Here is a 16,371-nt window from a genome sequence, read left to right on the forward strand (position 1 = left end):
TATATATGCATATTTACATATTTTGTATATTCATATCATTTTATATACACAGTGATGCATAATATACAATCCCAAAAGTAAAATATTCACATTCTGTATTTACATCTTTTATCTAGAAACATTCTACATTTTTTTTGAAAAAAGCAACAGAGATATACCATCATCAAATCAAGATCATCTATTTTGCTTCTCCTAAGAAGAAACTTCATAATTGTGATTAGCAGTACTTATGAGGAATAGCCTCGACACCAGGACATGCACATAGTTCCACACATTCAAAAAAGCTTCAGTACTAAGTAAAACAATGTCAAATATGCCAGAACACACAATGACAAGAGGCTTGCAAGGAATGGAAATGGAGATGAGATACAGCTTTTAGCTCATTGCCAGCAAGGCCAAGAGGGAAATAGGCCAGCTACTCAGTTGTGACCATGTGAACCCCAAACTCCAGGGTAGCAGAAAAATCTCTGGAAAGAGAGAGACCATGGTGTATCTGCCTCAGACCATGGTGTATCTGCCTCAACTCTGCACCTCATACCCAAGTCAGCAGTCAGATCTATCTTCTGAGTCCACTGAATTCCTCCAACTTACATTCTCACTCCTTTGTTAACTCAAAAATTCTTTTAATGGGAGAAAAGGTCCTTCATTTATTGTTAAAACAGTAGTCTAGCAATAATGAGGTTTGATTTAAATACATACACTTAATCTAACAGCTTTAACTCACTGGGGTCAATAATTTCTCCATCTTGATAGGGTCAGACTTCCAAGGATGGAAAGTATGAAAGGAGATAGAAGGGATGAGGAAAGGGCACAGCCAAAGGGCTGGAGCAGAAGATACTTTCCACAGCCCTCATGGTGCTCTTTGGGCCCAATCTTACTTAAGAAGCTCAGAGCAAAACCAGCCTGAAACCAGCACTGAAGCATTATGTTCTTGGAGCTGTAAAGTCGGCAGTTATAATTTATATGATGTAAAGATGATTTTTCTTTTACTTTATATCTCACATTTTATTACAAAAATTTTCTTCTTATTTTTTTATGTGAACTATTTGAATATACAGAAAATGTAAAAGATACCTGAAGGTAAAATGAACACACTCCTCCTGGATCTGACATTTAAAATTTTGCCACCCTTACTTTACCTATATATGTATGTGAAGATGTATTTATTTAAACATTTAAAAACTATTTACTTACTTATATTTGGCTGAACCATTTTAAACTCAGTTGCAGATATCACTATGCTTTGTCCCTAAATATTTCAGCATAAGTCTCCCAATGATAAGAACATTTTTCTACTGATGCCACTATCTTCTTAATTCCAAAGAAACATTAAGAAATTCCCTATCATGGGCTAGTATCTGGTCCACATTAAAATTTTCGATTGTTCACAAAAATGCTTTTAATAGCTGTCATTGTTTTGAACTACTACAATCTCAACAAAGTTCAAGGATTGCATTTTGTTTTTACTTCCTCAAGAACGTTAGTCTTTACCCACTTTATTCAAAGATACTATTTACAGAGACCAGGCCACTTATCTGAGAGAATATTCTATAAATGTTCACAGAGGTTATCTTCAAAGCACCATCACCAAGGAGGTTAGTTAACTGAAGACTATACTAATTGTTATAACACTCACTACATTAAGTCTACTCAAATGAAAAAATTTGGAAGTTTAATATCAAAAATTGAAATAAAAGCCATAGGGGAGGCTTTTAGATATAGTAGTAATAATGAGGGGTAAAACAGTTTTTAACACAAAAAAAATAAATAATATGACATTATGCCCCAAAATTCCTGATACCTTATCTTGCCAGATTTACATTCCTTAGAACTTAAATTGCTTACAATCCACTATCACTTATCAAACAATGCTAAGTATTTGCTAAGAGGGGGAAAAAAGAAATATGAGTAAGAACATTTGGTATTTTAAATCTATTCCAAGAGTAGCACATACAAAACTGGGACAGTATCATCTGTATCCTCCATCATATAACTACATTACATTGTTTATGAGTAAGAGCTATCAGTAAAGAAATGAACACAAATTTAAAAATAACACAAAGAATTAGACATGGCAAATAAACACATGAAAAAATGTTCAATATCACTGGTCATTCGAGAGATGTAAATGAAAACAATGCTGAGATTCCACCTCACTCCAGAAAGAATGGCTGCTATCATGAAATCAACCAACAACAAATGCTGGCAGGGCTGTGGGGAAAGAGGAACCCTGCTCCACTGCTGGTGGGAGTGTATATTGGTGCAACTACTGTGGAAATCAGTATGGAGATACCTCAAAGAAGTAGGACTGGAAGTCCCATTTGACCCAGCTATTCCTCTGCTGGGGATCTTCCCCAAAGAATTAAAAGAATCCTACCACAGTGATATATGTGCACCTATGTTCATAGCAGTACAGTTTGTAATAGCTAAAACTTGGAAACAGCCCAAATGCCCATCAGCTGGAGACTAGATCAAGAAAATGTGGTTTTTTTATAAAATGGAGTACTGCTGAGCCATCAAAAACGAGAAATTAGAGTCATTTATTGCTACGTGGATGCACACTGAGATGATACTCTTAAGTGAAATAAATAGGACACACGTGTAAATACCGAATAGTTTCTCTAGTGTGAGAAACTGAAAGTGTAAATAAGGACTAAAAGGTATAATAGGTAATGTGAAATAGGAAGAAAAGGGGCAAAGGGGAAGGAAGTGGGAGGGCTAGGGGAAAGGATAGAAGGGAATGGAATTAATATGAGAAAACAAAAAAATGGAAAGAAAAAGTCTTTGTAAATAGGGAGGGATGGAGGAGTTGAAGGGAGGGTAGGGGAAGGGGGAAAAATAAGAACCAAGAGAGTATGTAAAGGTGCGTATCTCCAATGATGAGTGTCATTATGTTGTACACCTAAAATGTACCAATAAAAAGATATACAAAAAAAATAACAAAAAAAAAAACATGGAAAAGAACTAAATGACAATAGAGATCTAACATGATTTAGTGATAGTGGGAACAAATACTTTATGATCAGGACTATAAGCTTCCTTTTATTATTAGTTAAATTCTAATGGCTAATTCCAAATCAGAACAAAGTTTGATCTTTTGGAGAATTATTTCATACAGTGAATGATGTTACAATTTGTGGAGAGCTAGGTATAGTATTATTGTGAACAAGTTCACTTAAGATCCACAACTATATATACACAAGTACTGTATTTCAATAATGTATACAGAAGAGTTTGCTCAGAAATCTATAAAATTTCCAGCAATAGTCTGTGTCTGTTAATGCTGACTACTGTTAACTTGACTCCATTAGAGAGACTCATGGAGAAGTGATTGGATTGTGAGGACACCAACCTCATCGATGGGTGGACCCATTGGGGATTTCATAGCTGAAGGCGCTATGAGGAAGAAAGACCTACTTGGAGGAAATAGGCCACAGGGCACGGGGCAGGACCTTGGGGTCTCCTTTTTTTTTTTGTTACCGGTGATTGAACTCGGGTCCTTGCGCTCGCAGAGCAGGCGGCGAAACCACTGAGCTAAATCCCTGGCCCAAGGACCTTGGAGTCTATATCTGGTCCCTGGCCCCTTCCTCGCCGACACTCTTCTTCTACTCTGCCTCCTGGCTGTCATGGGCTGAGCAGCTTTCTTTTACCATGTCCTTCTGTCATGCCATTGCTGCCTTGGAGACAGCTAACCAAGAACTGAAACCTCTGACACCATGTGCCAAAATAAACCTTTTCTCCTGAAAGTTGTATATGTTAGTACTTTGTCCCGACAACAGAAAAGTGACTAATACAGGTCAATTATGCAAATGAAAAAATATAGTAACTTGTGGATCTTAAATGAACTAGTTCATAGCAACACTATACCTAACCCTACACACATTGTAACCTAATTCACTGTATGAAATAATTCTCGGGTAAGTCAATGCAGTGGAAAAACTACTAACATCAAATAAAGTATTCTGACAACTAAAGTTATTTGTGTGTGTGTGGGGAAACATAGCCCATCACTTATGTCTTACATCAAACTAGGCATGAAAGAGCAATCTGGCCAGTATAATATACCTATAATAAAGACAAATGGAGAATAAGTTAACTTACCGTGCTAAAGTATCACATGCTTTATCTAATTCCTCACACTCCATGTGAAACACGCTAGAGAAAGAATCCTGAAAACAAAGTGACAACACAGATTAAAGTTTGATAAGGTGATGAAAACTACATGCACATACACACATACACACACACTGTGCAATCCACTAAAGGCACCAATTGTTGTAGTATATTTATGTTTACTCCCATCTGAACTGATCCAAGTACTCATCAATAGCATCCCCAAAGTCCCATTATTAAAAGCTTTCTTCATGTTATTTCTGATTTTCACTTGCAAGAAGGTTTGAGTGCCATTTCATTTGTTTGCTTTTTGCCACCAGGTGTTAGTGCATACATTAACTTCAAAATTTTGGCCCAGGAATTTAGCTTAGTGCTCCTGCCACCTGCCCTGCAAGTGCAAGGGCCCAAGTTGGATCCCCAGTACCAAAAAAAAAAAAAAAATTTCTCTTTGCTTGTTTAAAATCCTCAAGTTTGGGCTTTTAAGCATACATTGATGAATATTATTAATTCTCAGGAAGCAAATCCTTTCTCAGTGAGAAGTATCATTCAGTAATATTTTATGAGATAATTAAAATAATGATGAAATCTTCAGTAACCTAGTAATATTTTTGAAATTACTTTAAGAAGGAAAATACCCATTTGCATTAATGCCATATTTACAACTGAATAAAGAATTGGAAAGAAACAAAGAAATAAAACAATGACAGCATAATTGGTGAAGGGGAGAGCTGAGTATATTTTTAGGGGCTTACATTTTTATTTTTGGCTATGTTAAATATTTTTAACTCAAAATAACTGTAATGTCATTAATGTCATTACAGTAATGTCACTGTAATAACTGTAATGAGCAAAAAGTCATCTCATTCTTTTTCTAAGCCCAACAATTTAAAATGTCAAAAAGTAAGCAAAATATATTCAGGGGCACATTGTTTGAGTTGTAGTTCAAAACATCACTAAGCCAAATCAGTCTGCTACCATGACAGGTGCTAACTGGTAGAAGATTGCACTGAATATTAATTAAAGTGATATTTAAGTTGCTTTAAATGGAAATACTTCGTGTATAACTTTCAAAAATTAAATCCTAAAGAGCAGGTCACAGAGCAAAAACAATAAATTGACATATTGCACTAATGAATTCTGACCTGATCTTTAAAAGGCTTCCAGGTATCTTGTAATCACCTCTACATTAAGGATTGTATAACTGATTGAAAATATGAAATAGTATCTAGAAAAATGTTGAGTATCTTTTTGAAGAACAGCAAATTCTCATTTGATATCTTATTAATAAGAATTTTTTATTAATCAACTCATCCATTCTGACATATACATTCATACAAAATGATTTCGGTGATAAGGGATCCTACATGCTTAATATCTAAACCAATTTAAAAGTTTTAATAAAAATTAACAAGTAGCTTTTTACTATTCAACTTCCCCTAACCACATCAATTCCAATATTATACCTGGATTGTAACCGATCCACACACAAGTGGTAGTGTCACTCTTTTTCCCAGCAGCTTACTAATGAATAGCCTAGTTTTAGACTAATGGAAAAAAGTAATCCACCACATCAAAAAGCAATATCCCAGAAGCAACAATTCACAGACTGAGAAGGGAAAAAACCTGTGTGAAGGAAAACTGCCTCAGGCCAGGGATCTGACTCACAGGAAACTCAAGGCAGAAGGCCTGTCTGCAAGCAAGCAGTTCTCAGGAGCTCCACCTCTCCCCACACACCTGGAGGCATTTCTTCACATTACACATCAATGGACTGAAACCAGGCAATTATACTTTAGAGGTTTCCCATTGTTGGTAAAGGCTAACAGACTCCCAAGTACCTTAAATAACAGCCTCTACTGGGCCCTGCCTTCTGGTTCTAAATAATTTGTGATAAAAACAAATGACTATATACAACCCATTCAAGAGTGGGTATCTAACTTTTCACAACAACCTGGGCACCATCACTCCTGACTGTACGAAGCTAGCACAATGCAGTGACAATACATTTCTCCTTCCAGATAGTGCAGTCACTGACAGAAGCAGCTTACAGATGTTCATTCCCATGAGACCCGCTTAGTGGTGGGGGACACAGTAGAAAGGTGGCATGAAAAGCACCTCCACTCTCACCCCCAGCTTCGTTTAACCAGAACAGCCTCTACTCTAATCAACTTTAAATATTCTTATACGGTTGAGTTTGAGAGAGGGTCTTGAGGCTAAAATGAAGCTTTGAAGCAGTGCTTTTAGAAAAGTAAGTTTCTGAATTTCTGAAAAATAAAAAGCCATACTCTGTACTCACGGAGCAATCTTCATCCACTATGAAAATGGTGCATTTCTGCACCTGCATAAAGGAAATAATAGTGGCAGCTATTTTCTTCAGAATTACTTCCAGTGATTGTTGTTCTTCAAAAATTAAACTAGCAAGGTCCAGCAGCACCTAAACAAGGAAAATGAAGAGCTAATTGCTTTGAAGTTATTTGTAATTAATAAAGCAAAATAAAGATCTACAAGGGTTATGCTGTTCATATAATCTAGAAATTTATAACCAAGTCTCAACTCAAGTATTAAATTTGTTTCTACTTATTAACAAAACTCCCTAATGATTGTGAATATGGTTAGTATAAAAGTTAAAATCACAGGCTTTTAAGTCAGATTAATCAGTCATGAATTTTGACTTCCTTTCGTGCTAGGTTGTGACCTATGGCAAGTTTTATGAGAACAGTGAGTACTGAATAATTTAATGTTTATAAAGCACTTTGAAAAGTATCCGGTACGTTATATACAATTACTGCTGTTGTTCCAAACTATTGAGATCAACACTTGTTAACATTATTAATATTTCAGACTAAGTACTATCCAAGGTAAAGTTTAAGAATTCCCTTTGTGTCTTCTGAAATGTCTCTTTCCCCTGAAAGCCAGAGAATTTCATCTGATTTCACAAAGCATTTATGTAATGGGAGAAAGAATTTTCCTCTGGAAGATTTACTTCAGGAGATACCATCCTAATTGAGGTGTGAAGGATGATCAGAAAACAAACAGATGAAATGTGGAAGGAAAATCGTTCAAGAAAAAAAGAACTGAACTGAGAAAAAGCAGAACACTGAAAGTTTTGCTCAAATGTTATGGGAGCAGAGAATACAGAGAAGAACCAGGTGATGAGAATGCAGTGTGCAGAAGGATCCTCAGAGCCTGGCATGATTTTGAAGCAGTTTGTACTGTGACAAATGCAGAACGGAAGCAACATGGTCACATCTATGTTTGTAAACATGAGGACTGGGTAAAGGTGGCAAGAATGGAGCAGAAGAGTTAGCGGATTCTGCAATTTGAGGCAACAGAAGGTCAAATATCTTATTAGCATGAGTTCTAAAAAAATGAAGAAGAAAAAAAAAGAATGAAAAAGGAATTGCACAGAACTAATGGGGTCACTTAAGTCTCCAGACTCAAAGGGCTGACCTGACATGCAGGTACCAGCAGGATGACCAAAAGTCACCTTACGAAATGAAGTTCTGAAAACAAAGCTAAATACTACAAAAGTTTCTGAGGAGACAATACACAGTACCCAATATACAAAATATGTATTATACATAATATGAAAGTATATTATAAGTTATATATTTACATATAGTAGATAACTAACAAAATATTTACAAGTCAAGAATTAGAATAACATGGATGCTAGTTACATCTGTAGGAAAATGTATACGCATCAAAAACATGATGTTAAGTGAAATAAATCTCACGCATGAGCTCAAATACTGTATAGTTTCTCTCACTTGAGTAATTTGAAAGTACATATAAAGAGCAAAATAGAAGACTGATTAAAAAAATGGGAAGATAGATCTTTTGCAAATGGGAAGGGGACCAAGAGTCTGGGTAGGGGACCAAGAGTCTGGGTAGGGGGAAGGAGGGAAAAGAAGGAGACACAAAAACATTTAAGATTCATCATGTACGTGTACCAACTACACTCAATGAATGTAATCTTTGTATGTCATAAACATGAACTAATAATTATAATAATGAAATGCAGAAAGGGTATCCAGAGAGGAAGAGGGAGGTCAGTGAGGAGAGGAAGGGGAATAAAAAGAATCAATATATTGTATGTTCGGTACATATACCCACTCCCAAAGATGAATGTGAATATTATGTACTGCAATCATGTATGAATAAAAAATTTAAAAAGAAACACAATGAAGATTTTAAGAACTGGACAAAAATTTTAAAACTTGGAGCCAAAGTGGTAGGATGGTAAAATAGATATTTTCATATATGCAATTATTCAGAAAGTTTACCTCATCAATTAAAATTCTTATTCATTCTGTCTCTCCCTCTTCCTCTCCCTCTCCCTCTCTCTTGGTTTATATCTAGATGTCCCCTCAAAGCATTATGCAGTCATAGGTGCAATTTTTTCTCGATGGCTGGATCGAGAGTGTGTGATGCTGGGATCAGGGATGTGATGCTGGGATTGACTCATGGTGCAAAGCTAGGATTATAGGTGCCTCATCCTGGGTGCAAGTGCTACCAGCTCTAAGGGCAGGTAGCCTGAATAGAATATAAGGAACAGAAAGAGGGCTTCTGTAGTCACTGCTTGCTGCTTCACTATTTCACTGCTTTGCTGCCTTCTGCCCACCATGAATTATTTCTCCTCTGCAGTGATACTCTGCCATGCCACCCTTCTTTGGAGCCAGCCAACTATGAACTGAAACCTCTACAAACTGTGAGATACAACTAACTTGTCCTCTTTTAACTTTGGGTGTCAGATATTTTGTCTCAGCAATGAGAAAAGTAACCAAGACACTCTATCTCTCCCCACTGGCACATTTGTCCTTCCCTTCCTTACTTTTTCACTCCTTCCCTTCTTCCCTTTTTCTTCTTATATACTGAGAAACTGAACCCAGGCCTTTGTGTTGAGCTACATCCCTAATCCTTTCTTATTTTTTATGGACAGGCTCTCACTAAGACACTAAGTTGCCCAGGCTGGGCTCTACCTTGTAATGCTCCTAACTGGGGTTACAGACATGTACCACCATACCTGACTTACTAGTATTGTTTTCTTAAATATTTAATTAAGAGTGTGTTGGAACAAAAGACAGTAGTAACCGAGCAAGAAAAATTTATAAGGATTGAAAAAAATAAAAGCATCTTTCTAAGAAAGCAGTGAAGGAAAGTTCTGTGATGACATGTGTAGAGCAGACATACGTAGAAAAGCTTAGCTGGAAGAACATGGGTGGAGAACTCCAATTTGACATCTCCAAGAAAAAGAAGAACACAAGAAAAGGCCTAATATAAGGGACTCTTTGGGGAGGAAAGAACACAAAAAACACAAGGCTACACTAGAGCAAATAGTTCTAGGGGAGAAAGAAAAGGTTAAAAGTTGTATGGGCCGGGGATTTAGCTCAGTGGTTCCGCCGCCTGCCTCGCAAGTGCAAGGTCCCGAGTTCAATCTCTGGTATCAAAAAAAAAAGTTGTACAATAAAAGTAATAAGGATAGTATTTATATAGTCATAGTAATAAGAAACATTATTTTGAATTGCAACTTTAGAATTAAACTAGACAAAGCTTAAGAACAGTTCATTGTGGAGGTTGTAGAACAATACATATGCTATCAGTGTGGGCAAAACAGAAGAAATCCAGGTGGCAAGAGCAGAGCTATGGAGTGGGAGCTGGGAAAGAGACAAAGAGAAGGACAGTGGTGCTAAAGTGAAAAGGAAGTCTATAGTTGACAAAACAAGAACTAAAAACATTATTCATGCAGTAACTTTGAACAATGATTTAATGATGCTGGTAGGGTTAGGGTATTCAAATCAAGGACTATTATCTAACAGCGCTAAAGCAACCAAGCACGAAGAATAGGAAACAGAAGTAACTATAACAATTAGAAGAAACAAATACATTTAGAAACTGAGACTATTTGATTTTTCATCATGTGCTTCCATTACTTGGATTAAAAATTGACAATATTTTAAGAAAGGATACCTATTCTCTCCTTTAAGTATTATACTTACCTGATTTCTCTTATTCTCCAGCAGTGAAGTTTCATAGAGTTGAGCATTGTGAAGAACAATACCACAAAATGCCAAATAAGCAGCAAAGTCCTAGAAAACAGAAACAACGTAAAGCCAAATAAAAATTCCTTATAAAATCTTCTACTAATGTGGCCTGAAACATAAAAGGCACTAAAAATATATACTGTTGAAATAAACATTAAAAGCCAAAAGTGTAGACATTTGCTTTGCATAAAACTCATGCAAACTTCTCAAATTAAAATGCTTCAAGTTTATCTTTCTTTATGGCAGAGTAGTACTTCCTTGTGTATAAATACATTTTCCTCATCCACCCATTTGTTGATGAACATACATATACACCATCTCCAAGATCTAGCTATTATAAATTGTGCTGCTATAAACATGGGCATTCATGTATCTCTGTAATATTATGATTTTAATTCTTTAGGAGCGAAGTTCAAATAATCCCTGCGTTACTTATTTCATTATTTCAAAAATATTTTAATATATACACTAATTTATTTCATTTATGCTATTAATTTCTCTTAGTTCACTGAAAAACGTTTTTGTGTTATCATCTATATTTTCTTTTTTGGAAGAGAGAATCTTTTCTATGTCTTGTACTCTGAGTAACTACTTTGAAGATAATGATACACAGTGTATTAACTATTGTTATTCGCTTATTATTTTGTTAAAATTTTTTTTTCACGAAGTCAAAAAAATTTTTTTAAAAGATACATGCTGTGTTCGAAAGCAATTAAAACTCGAGGACCAGCACAGGTGCCAATACAGTCCACAGCATGGAGACAAAAATAACTGCCTTGTTTGGTTGTCCTCCAATTAAAAAAAAAAATTCAAAAATTCAAAAGCTCCTACTAATTTTCAGAGAAGCAACAAAAATAGCAATGGACTTGGAATAGGAGGAATACAATGGGGTGTGATATACATATAATTACATTTGCAAGAGAAGAAATAAAATCTACAGACAGAATGAATTATGAAGAGATTTAAGAGCATTCTTGCAGGGAAAGCATGTCAATGTGGTGTGCAGAATATATTCTTTCAGAGTTGGATGAGAAGCGTAAAAAAATAATAATAATGCTGACTGCTGCTCTTTCTGAAGCTGAATTCACATCATCTAGCCTGAATTTGCACCTTGGCGCCCCAACGTCTGTGTGAAAAGCTTATAAAGCACTGGGAAACTGGCTTCAACAGGAAGCAATTCCAATTCTCAGCCAAGCCGGAGTGCTGAACTTGGAGCACTGCTTTCAAGGGTTTTTTACTCAAGGCTGAAACTCTTCATAGCAGCGATGAAAGGTAAATGAGAGAGATAAAATACTGTAAGTCACCCTCTGTGTGGCTCCACCATGTACCCAGCCCTTGGTGACATAGTGAGGAGGGAATTTGGGAGTTTCTGCAGAATGAATAATTCAGGTATTTGCTATTCAAACCAACTCAGTCTTTAGCTAAGGGTACACTTTTGAACATTTCAAATCATTTTCAATCATCATGTTTTTCATGATCAACAACTTTAGCAACAGCTAATTCTACAGGTCAACATACAAGAAAAAGAAAGCATCTTTCCAATTTGACATAATCCCAAACTGAGGTTTTGGTACCTTTTCATCTTTTTCAGTGAATGTTCCGCCATTTCCTGATTTCTTGTTGATGGCCTGAGCTACACCAACGACCTGGTACAAGAAGAGAAAAGTGACACATTTTTTCTTTGACTGGAATTATCAGTAGAAATTTCCCAAAGTGAATGCGATCACAACAGAATATTTCATGTGCTATAAAATAAACTAACATGAAGCTACAAAACAGAAAAGCAAAAGCCCCCAGTACTTGCATGAATATTGCTTCACTGAATATATTCTTTTTCTTCTCATAAGAATACTAATGTTTTTAAATTCTTGTGACCCAAACTATATTGGATTCTGTGATTCACTCCACAGTTTGTGTTAACTAATTAGTAATCACATTTTAAGTAAATAAATATAAACAACAGATTTCCTTACATTTCAAATAAAATGTGTAATAAAATGAACATTGTGTATTTGTTTAAAATATTTCAAAAGGGCTAAATGCCCTTTTACTAAAAATAAAACAGAATTCAGTGGCCAATGATAAAAGGAATGCAGGAGATCATTAGGGTGCAAAGAATTCCTAACATAGCAAAGTAGTCCAACTTCTTTTGAAATTTCTGCTTTTGAAAACTGACCTTCAAAAGATTTATTTTTGGGGAAAAAGGTTATTGAAAACTCAAAACATAAATTAACATGCAGAGCCAACAGATTAGAAGTCATTTGAAACTACCTTAAGATGACTAAGCTGAACCCAGAATATGTCTTAAGGTTTCACAAAAGATTTACCAAGACTTTAAAAACACTCATCTTTGTGTTTGGAAGTATTTTTTACTTACCTGTTAATTTCCAGCTTCAGTTTCAATGATATAACCTTATTTTTATAAAGACCTTCAACTTACTTCCACTTCCTCTTCATTACTTAGAAATTTTACTCTTTTTTCCTTTCGGAATTTAGTATCAGTGGAATAAGCTAATGTCCCTCACAGTCACACTGCAGGAATATGCAGTCCTTAGTCTTGTGTGCAAGGTTCATCTTTGCTTTCTCAGCTCACTGTGGTCCCTTAGCTTTAAAAAAACAACATATAATTCCTCTTTAAAACAGCAGAACAGGGAAGGGAACTACATTGTTGTCTCATATAGTTTTTTGTTCTTCTCAACTCACTCTCTCTCTTGATAAAAGAATGTTGTTAAGAAAAAACCACAATTATTCATTTATCCTAAGCCATTTGATTGCCTTTAGTTCAGCTCTCTCTTACTTTTGTACACTCTTCAGCCCTTGAAAAATTTCTAGATGCTCCAGCTTCAAAGACAAATGGCTAAGAAAACCTAAGGTCAACACATCTGGATGGCAGCTGGGCATGTTCATTTGAAATGTAACTGATGAGGACCACTGGAGTCAATATAGAATGGTACAACTCTAAGTTGTTTATTTTAAGTATTCATCAATTAATTCATTTATTCAACGGATGCTCAAGTATTTACTATGTTTCACAGAGTGATAAAAACTGAGAAAAAGGATACCCTGAAGGAGCTCAGAATCAATCACGCATGAAACATAATGCATTCATGGCACAGTAGGACGACATGATGAGTTTTATGACACATGTGGCCAGAGATTACTAGAAGCGCTGAGGCATAAAGGAGAAGGCGTCTTACAAATCATGACCTGCTCACTCAGAAAGACAGAGACAAAAATCCAGGTGCTTTTTAAGTGGTCAACTATATTAATATTTTAGTGCATCACGGTACTACCATAAATTTACTGTAAGATGGAGTCTCTTTCAAAGTCTTTAAGAGACTAAATAAGATCAGTTGTACAACATATTTTTCTGAACTCAAGACTGGTTAAAATGATACTGTTTGTTAGGTGAGGTGGTTAGAATCACTTGAAAATGAGTTCAAAGTCGACATGGGCCAATTGGCTTGCTGTGTTCCACGGTCGCTGGCTACAGATACCTTACCCTGGTCAGTAATATGTACAGTGGGTGGATGGGAAATAACAGGGTAGGGTGGTGGGCGATGGAAGAGAAGAGGATGTATAATGTTTAGTGGGTGGGTCAGGGGAGCATCAATCTAGAATAGAAAAGTAGAACCAAAATACAGCATCGCCAGCCGGTCAGCAAGGTCTTCTTTTTCAGCAAGAAAGCACAGGCTCCTGTAGCAGACCTGGATAGTGCCCAGGCCATACCCGTTATTGAAACCTATGTCTCAGTTGCAACTGAAGTTCTACACTCAAGAAGCATTCCTAAGGTAAGCATTCCTTCTATCTGTGGGCTGAAGATTTTTTTCCTTGGTAAAAAAATACTGTCCTCAAAGCCATTCTACAATGTATGCCATGATCTACATTTTCACTCACAGTTCATGCAGTTCAATAACTGGATTTTCATTTCTAGAATTCCTTTTGATTCTTTTTATAAACTTGTAAAAACCTAGTGCCTGTTCTCCTTCATTTCTTTGAATGTACTTATTATGACTGTAAGTTGATCCTTAGCAGGATCTGTTTTCCAGAATCTCCTGTTCCCTGAGTCATGGAGGGTCCACACCCAATGATTCCCTGTTTGTCTCTGCACTGTACTGGAGGTGGAAACTTGAACTCCCCACTTGTGTGTGGCAGAGGCTCTTGTCTCATGGTTCACAAGTGTCTTTTCTTTCATTCCCTGCTCCAGGCAGAAGGCAAGCTTCCTTGCTGCCTGTCCTGGCTGGTGGTGGAGCTTTGCTAGGCTCAGTTGCATGAACAGGATTTCACAGACTTCGACTTTCCATGGAGTTTGGTGTCAGCTCCCCTTGCCTCTTGCTGCAGGTTGGACCTATCCCCAACTCTTTAGAGGGTACCCTCAGGCATGATTCCCACCACACTCAGTCTCAGGCACTGTGAGCCCACCTGGCTTTTGGTTGCTCACTTCTCTTACCTTAGATTCTCTTTTTGATTTCTAGAACCTATGGTTTTTCCTAGTCTTGATCTCATATGAATATTTCAAAAATTGTTTATGGTGAAATTTTGTCTTCTACTTGATGGAAGAATGGAGGATATTCTTCTGCATCTATTAAGTCTTTAAGAGTCTAGTTCATGGGCTTCAAAAACATACTCTGTATCCTTTAAACACTAGACATTTTACTAGGCAGATACTCCTCAATACTCACAGGGAATTGGTTCTGACCACCAAACCATTCTCCAAACCAAAATCTGAGAATGTTCAAGTCCGATAAACAAAATGACACAGTATTTGCACATAACCTATACACATCCTCTCATATACTTTAATTCATCTCTAGGTTACTTATAATACCTAATACATTGTAAATGCTATGTAAATAGTTGAGATATTGTGTTGTTTAGTGGATAACAAGGAAATAGTATGTGTTATTTATAGACCTGATGTTCCCAAATATTTTTATTCAGCAGTTGGCTGAATCCATGAATGTAGAACCCGAAGATATAAGACCCAACCATATTTAATTTTTTCCTCCAATATTAAAGAAAGACTCTTTGACCAGAAAAATATATCTAATATGTATATTTGCCTCTGTGTCCAGATGATGACATTTTACAAATACTACTGATTAAACAAGGAGATTAAAAAATAGAAGAAAAGGTATACTGTTTGTCCAAGGTCACAAAGACAGCCAAATTCTCTGAATTAAGAAGCTGAACAAAACTAGCACTCTGTCCTCCTTGTGTTGATATAAAGTCCTCTCTTCTGACCTCAATTGCCCTTTTAAATAAATGAGTTCATTTTCTACACATAACTTTTAACTATACATTTTTAAATGTCAGTAGTCAATGACAGTTTTTAATGCAAGTACATATGAGGCTTGCCAAGTGAGGAGCAGTCCCCTAAAAAGGTCAGCCGTCAGAAAGTTAATTCATTGCTGCCCACCCTCTGGCTACCTGTACCTTCAAATGCAGGTGGACACTGGTATTTTTTTAAGCATAAAGAAGCCTCTCTGCTTTCTACTTTACTGGCACTTTCCACAGTGTAAACAGACACTATGTCCTCACGGGGTTGAGTGTTCTTTTAGGAATGCAAAGGGCAAGACTTAACTCTTGCTGGATGAGCAGCGTGGAATGTGACAGCTGGTTGCTCCAGGGGCAACTGATCACAGCTACAGTGCTCTTCTTCAATAAGCAGCTGCCCCAGACATTTACTGAGGCCATGCAAATCTCAATACATTTCCCTGCTCCCACTTCTAGGGGATGCTCAGCATAGAGAAAAGCAAACGAGAAAAGGAACAGACTCTGCAGACCTCAGCTCTCCCTCCCAGCTGTAGAATGCCTCTGTCATGATGACAAGATTCTGGATAATCTAACCAGAGCTAAAAATCCGTGTTTCTCCAAGACAGCTAGAATTTAACAAGGAGTTACTGGACAATTCTCACCAGCTCTTTTCCTTCATTCATTGACTTATTGTGCCATAAATATTTTATTCAACTGATAATTACTGAGTGCCCATTACATAGCAGTCTCTGCTGCAGGCAATGAGCACAGGGGCGAACAAGACAGAAAAAAATCCCTGTCTTCACGGAAGTGACATTTTAGTCAGAGAATGTTACGCTCCAAAGGGAATCTCACTTCCTCCTCCTTCTCCACCCATTTCATAGATGAACAAACTAAAACAAAGAAGGTTGGTACTAATCCAGGCTGTTTTAACTCTCTTCCAAATTCTATACAGTCATCA

At 36.6% G+C, this 16,371-nt stretch overlaps 1 protein-coding gene across 1 annotated transcript in view; it reads right to left on the reverse strand.

The window, feature by feature from the left end:
* Pde5a (phosphodiesterase 5A) overlaps nucleotides 1-16,371 on the reverse strand; it is a 144,511-nt gene that overhangs the window by 78,703 nt on the left and 49,437 nt on the right. Inside the window, 4 exon segments of the mRNA XM_087193237.1 lie at nucleotides 4,102-4,169; nucleotides 6,407-6,544; nucleotides 10,110-10,199; nucleotides 11,729-11,800. Coding sequence (XP_087049363.1) covers nucleotides 4,102-4,169; nucleotides 6,407-6,544; nucleotides 10,110-10,199; nucleotides 11,729-11,800 — 368 coding nt within the window.

This window comes from Heterocephalus glaber, unplaced genomic scaffold (genome assembly GCF_053883595.1).
Source record: "Heterocephalus glaber isolate CG9 unplaced genomic scaffold, H.glaber_assembly_v1.0 deba00001586, whole genome shotgun sequence".
NCBI classification, from domain to species: Eukaryota; Metazoa; Chordata; class Mammalia; order Rodentia; family Bathyergidae; genus Heterocephalus; species Heterocephalus glaber.